This window comes from Vigna angularis, chromosome 8, assembly GCF_016808095.1.
Source record: "Vigna angularis cultivar LongXiaoDou No.4 chromosome 8, ASM1680809v1, whole genome shotgun sequence".
NCBI classification, from domain to species: domain Eukaryota; kingdom Viridiplantae; phylum Streptophyta; class Magnoliopsida; order Fabales; family Fabaceae; genus Vigna; species Vigna angularis.
The window spans coordinates 1,699,066-1,705,035 of NC_068977.1; the positions used below are offsets into that span (position 1 = coordinate 1,699,066).

The following is a 5,970-nucleotide window of genomic DNA, read 5'->3' on the forward strand; positions in this document are numbered from 1 at the left end:
TTATTTATTCTTTTGTACTACCGTGTGGTTGAGAAGCGACAGCTACTCATACGACTAATGTCTTATCTAGATAAGAGGATTAGAATGACAGGTAAGTATGCAGAAAAAGAAAAGCTTAGAAGGTTAGATTGTTTACATTAAATAAATAAATCAATAAATAAATAAAGGAAAAAATAATACAATTTTATTTGTTATTAATAAATTTTTTACTTTTTTATTTTATTATTATTATTATAATAGAAAAATAGAAAAACACGTAATTAATTGTACATTCATAAACTATTATGGTGCAAATAATTCTTAATATTTCTTTTTATAGTAAGTTGCGTGTGCAATATAACATCTTTATATACATGCATTATTCTTAATCTAAAATTTATTTGTCCTTCAAACAAACGAAGTTATGGGTCTCTTTGTCTCCTAGGTGGAATCATCACAGCGAAGAAAAGCAACAAAAGTTGAAAATCTAGGAAAATAAGATAATTTTTCATAACTAACTTCGAAATGTTCAGAAAACTATAAATTTGCATTATTATCAAAGCATAATTACAATAAAATATTTATGTTTTTATATTATATATAATAAATAATTAAAATAAACAGTATTTTGTAAACTAAGTTAATATTGAATAATTAATCAAGTTTTAAATTAATATTGTGAGAATCTAAAAAAATGCATTTTAGGAGTTTCAATGTTTTAAAATAGGAAACCATGTTATTTTAATAAAAAAATAATAATAAAACACTTAAAGTAATAAATAGAAACTTTATAAAAAAAAATCTCATTATTTTAAAAAACTTTATGTTTCTAATTTCTTTTTTAAGAGTTCTTTTCTTTTTCTCTAAACTTTTTCTCTTTCTACTAGTTTGTTTGAAAATCCAAAATCCTAGGATTGTAGGATCGTTTTTTTGGCAAGCTTATCAAATTCAACCGATATAGTTTTTCAGTTTAAGATAAGTTAATTTTCTACATTTTTCTAAGATCATTTATTTCTTCGTCAATACATAAGTTTTTCTTGTTTGCATATGTCTTTTAGTCCTTCTTTTTTAATATATATTAGTCAATGATCATGATGGTGTGATTTGATCATGTTCTTGATATCTTTTATTGTAGATAAAGCCTTCAATGGGATAGGAACTGGTTTTGTCTAAAGAATCCTTGGCGAGTTTTGGTCAAGTAAGAAAAGCTAGTCTTGATCTGTTTTATGTGATTTTTATCAATTGGATGGATGCATGTTGCTGCTAGAACAAATTAGAGATAAAAATGACTTTTTTTGCTAAACCTAGTTTGGTGTGTATTGTTAATGTGGTCTTGTGATGATATTAAGTGTTAGAATGGTTGTGATTAATTGGAATTGTTTTTGCGTGTGAATGAGAGAGTTAGAATCTAACAATTGAACAAATTAGTATAAATACCAATGAATTTAGAATTGTTTTAAACCAAAACACCAAAGGGAAAGTACCAAATTGATCGATTGAACAAGTCACATTCCTTCAATCATAGCATTCATTTTTTGTTTCTCATATAGCATTGAAGCAGGTTTAAAAGCATTTTAGCTTCAGGACGCTAAGTGCCAAAAGATGTCGTTGAGTGCCAAAAGATGTTGTTAATTACAACTTTTTGCGAATGCTTTGGTGTTGAGCGTCACTTTTCGCAAAAGGTTTGGCGTAATTCTAGGAATCTCAAATGAAGATTCTATGGTGATGTTTCTTTAGTGTATGCATTGATGTATGAATTCAAGTAAGAAGATATCTTGAACAACCATTCACATTCATGTACAATAGAATGATTGATGTAATGAAAGTCACATGAGGTCCTAATGCGAAGGTAAGATAATAGCCACAAATAAGAAGAAGATTAACTTTGTAAGTGATAGGGTGAAACTCATTGACAATAGTTTTGCATAGCAGTAGAGGTCACCACAAATATACATTTCTAGTAATTTTGATATTAAATGCATCTATCCAAATAATTAAGTCTAGAAGTAACTTCTCTTGTGTGCATATACATTTAATGCATCTATCCAAACTTAGTTTTATATATGTGTAACATGATTCACTAGTTTAAGATGACTTTTTAGAATACTAGATTGTCCTTTTGTGTGTTGTGTTTGTCTATTTTTGCAATGATCACCTAATCAATGTGAGTATATGAGAAAGTAGGGAGTAATACTATAGGTAATTCCCTATCTTATAGTGGTTTACTTGTATAGGAATTAGTTTTTGTATAGGAATTAGTTTTTGTGAAAGACTCATGTACTCTTTAGTTTCTTTGTATATATTCTATTATTATAGTTATTATTTTCACTATCTAATTTGCATTATCAATTTTATAATATTTTTTTAATAGCTTTATACTATTAGATGAAATGTTATAAATATTATTTATTATATAGTTTTAAATTAATATGTAATGTATAGTAATTAAATTAAATATTTATAAATATATTTGATTGTTATACTGATTGTATAATTAATAATAAATAAAAGTATTAATAAAATTAAATGAATAAATTTAAATTTTACTAATTAATTTTAATATATTTTATTTTAAAATATAATTTTTTATTTATTAAATTTATAATGATTTTTGTATTTTAATTTTAATTTTATTTTAACTTTAATTTACATTTTCAAAATTTTACTTTTTTACATTAAAATATTTTAAAATTATTTTCTAAATATATTTTAAATTATGTATTCTATGTCATCAATTAAATTCAGGACAAACTTTTCATTTGCTTCTCAATTCAACTTTACACTCTTTGACTCTCTTATTCTAATCTTTACCCCACCCCAACAAAGCCTAAGGGTCTAGATGGAAATGCCTCTAAAGTAACCTGAGTTAAAGATTTATGCTGGAACATGGGGTTCGCTAAAAATAATGTCTAATGTTAAAACAAATGGGGAGTGATTTAATCATGTCACATTAGATAGACTATAGACATGGTTTATAGTTTGCCTGACGATGGATAAACTAAAAAGTGGATGGAAAATTGTATAAAGGCAAATCAATGGCTTAGGTAGAAGAGAATAAGTGTGGCAACCAAGAGGCTAAGCTCGACCAAGGACTACGTCCACATAATCAATCTCAGAGGGTTCTTTATATCCAAATTGCATTAATATACATACAACTGACCAACTATCATGTATTTGGAAAACCATTTGTACCTTTTTAAATGCAGCAAACTCACAAGTATTGAGAGGATGAATTGACATTACATCAAAACCAAGGGGTTTTAAACATACGCTTAGTCTACCATTTTCTTATATTAGACTTACTCAGTGGACATATGATATGCATCATTTCTTTAATGTAACTTAACATTTCTTAAATTATTTTCAACTTTTAATCCTTAATTTGTCTAGAATGTTTCATGACTTAGAAAGCATACATATATTTCACTACTCAAAACTAGTCAAATAAAAAGAGAGCTACAAATATTCTATTTTCAAGGGTGTCGTACTTTGATATACAAATACAATACGAGTATACGAAACAATACATAAGATACACTTACTCTAAAAAGATATAAAATTTATTAAACATAATAAAATTGCATTTTTCAAAAACTGTGTTCATAAAAGTATCTATATTTCAAAGGTTTGACTACTTCCTCAATATGTATTGATGATATACCCTAAAGTACATAGATATACAAAACAAAAATGAAGTACTGCTGCATAAAATTCCTCGTACAATATATTCATGGCATTACAATAAACAAAAGCAATATTCAGCGTATACTCAAAAGAGAATCACTAATCATAACGGCATTAGATTCTAGAAATTAATGAACTTTATACAAAACCACCCACATTCCCTCTTTCCCTCCCTTTTTAAAACTCGTCATAATATATATTCTTATCATTCGTCGGCCTAAAAATATTCTTCACAACACAATCAATCGATAAATATATTTACCATTTTGCCAAATGCCTAATCTACACGAAATCACTGTGCTACAGAGTTACACTTACAGATAATAAAATCGGTTGTGGCATTGTGCAGAGCAATAGCGGCTTCAATCATCGTCATCATCATCACCACATAGCACTTCCATGAGGTCATTCGGTGATACCCAAATTGGAAGATCAAACAAGGTTTGTTTGAACTGTTCTTCTCTCTTAACGCACACAGCTTCTGCTATGTCGCATAAATTTGACACATCACGAATTATCGCTTCCTGCGCTTCCACCTGTTCAATTCACGCACTAAGTTCATTGTCGCACCCACAATCTCTCCAATTCAATTGTAAAATCTCATGTAGAACCTCTATTTAGCAAATTAGGGTTTTACCTGCAATAGGAGGTCGCGGAGGAGGGAGCTACCGGCGGAATCGGTTGAGGAGGAAGGGGAAGGGAGGGATTGGGCTTGATTTAGTCGTTGCTGCTGCTGTTGTTGTTGAGGAGTGTGAAGAGCGGTGCGTTGTTGCAGTGCGAGCAAGGTGTTCGACAGTGCTTCCCAGTGAAAAATCTCTTTCTCGTACTTCGATTTGAGCTTGAGTAGGGTTTGTTTCTTACGCTCTCTCCGAAGTTTTTCCGCCGCCGATTCGTCGGCCTCTGGAGGCGGTGGAGCGTCGATGCGGCGGCGCTTGCGCTTGAAGATGAAGCCGTCGTCGTTGCAGAGCTCCCATTGGTGGTCGTCTTCCATTTTGAAAAATGGGAGAGATCGCGGGTTTTTGACTTTTCAATTTTGAATTCCTTCAAATATGCCCCTTTTCTAACATTTCTTTCTTATTAAACCTTTTTCGTTCTGTTAGTTATTTTAAATTAATTTCTAAATTTTAATCCCAATAACCAAACTATTTTAGAATAAGTTTCATTCTTTTATAATTTTAATTTTACTTTATTTAAAATATTCATTTTCTGTTTCTAATGTTCTGCATATTTTAAAAATATTTGGTTAAAAATATTCATTTTAACCAAATAAAATGTTCTGCCTATTTTACCATTATTGTCCATTATCGATAATATATTTCATAAAAACATGTACATTTTTATATACAAATTTTTAGATTTATCTATGAGAATCTATTTCTTTTATACCTTCGTTTTAATTTTATTAAATTAAAATAATTATCACACCATGTTTACTCTTTACGGTTTATTTAAATTTATCCATTTTTTAATTTGTATCCTTTAACTAATCATATAGTTAAATTTAAATGTTTTTTAAAAATTTAAATTTAATGGCTTTTAAAATTATTAGTTTACTAATTTATCCCTTAAGTGATTATTTGTAACATCCCAAAATACAGTAATAACCATAAATTAGAATTAATTACATTTAACAGGAAAACCATGTAGTCTTTACACTAAGATCAGAGTTCCAAAAGTCAAAAGGATTTAAGTACAGAATTCTACTATCGAACTACAGAAATAGGAGTTAAGAACGAACGGTTTTACAAAACATTAACCGAACGTTAAATATTAAAACTAAACGGCTAACAACTACAAGTGTAACGAGCGCTCTAGGGCTCGGCTTTGACTTCCACTTCTACCAGATTCGCATCTTCCAAATTTTCTTCTTCCAGCATTTTTTCAAGTAACGCACCTCCATCTGCTCACATCCACACGGATGATCATTGCAAAGACAAGACGGGCGTACAAGGACGAGAGACAACACAAGGAGAACGAAAGGGTAAGCTTATGTAATTTAATTCATACATCAAGATATAAAATAAGCATTCACAATACACATCAACACATAGTTCAATATATATAACATCATACGACATATAGTACTAGACAGACCGTCCGGACTGTATGAATCTGTGTAGCTACAGGCGTCCTTGCACCCGAGTGATGTAGTAACTGGGATACACTCAACAGCTGCCACTCGAGGTTAGCCCTATCTAAAGTACCCCTAAGGACTAGGACCTCCTGCCGTTCCCACACATGACCTACCCCCTCTACGTGAGGATGAGTACTCACGGAACATCAGGATGGACTGCCAGCATTAGCATA

General features: G+C 30.1%; 1 protein-coding gene across 1 annotated transcript; it reads right to left on the bottom strand.

Moving 5' to 3' along the window:
* Positions 1-3,849: 3,849 nt before the first annotated feature.
* On the bottom strand, positions 3,850-4,721 carry LOC108345243 (uncharacterized). The gene is made up of 2 exons (XM_017583829.2): positions 4,301-4,721; positions 3,850-4,199 (listed from the first exon to the last, which is right to left on the bottom strand). The coding sequence occupies exons 1-2, from the start codon at positions 4,652-4,654 to the stop codon at positions 4,026-4,028; spliced, it is 528 nt and encodes a 175-aa protein (XP_017439318.2). The 5' UTR covers positions 4,655-4,721; the 3' UTR covers positions 3,850-4,025.
* Positions 4,722-5,970: the final 1,249 nt, after the last annotated feature.

Coding starts and splice junctions, on each gene's coding strand:
- LOC108345243 (XM_017583829.2), bottom strand. CDS start 4,654: ATGGAAGACGACCACCAATGGGAGCTCTGCAACGACGACGGCTTCATC. Junction 4,200..4,300: donor TCCGCGACCTCCTATTGCAG/GTAAAACCCTAA, acceptor TGAATTGAACAG/GTGGAAGCGCAGGAAGCGAT.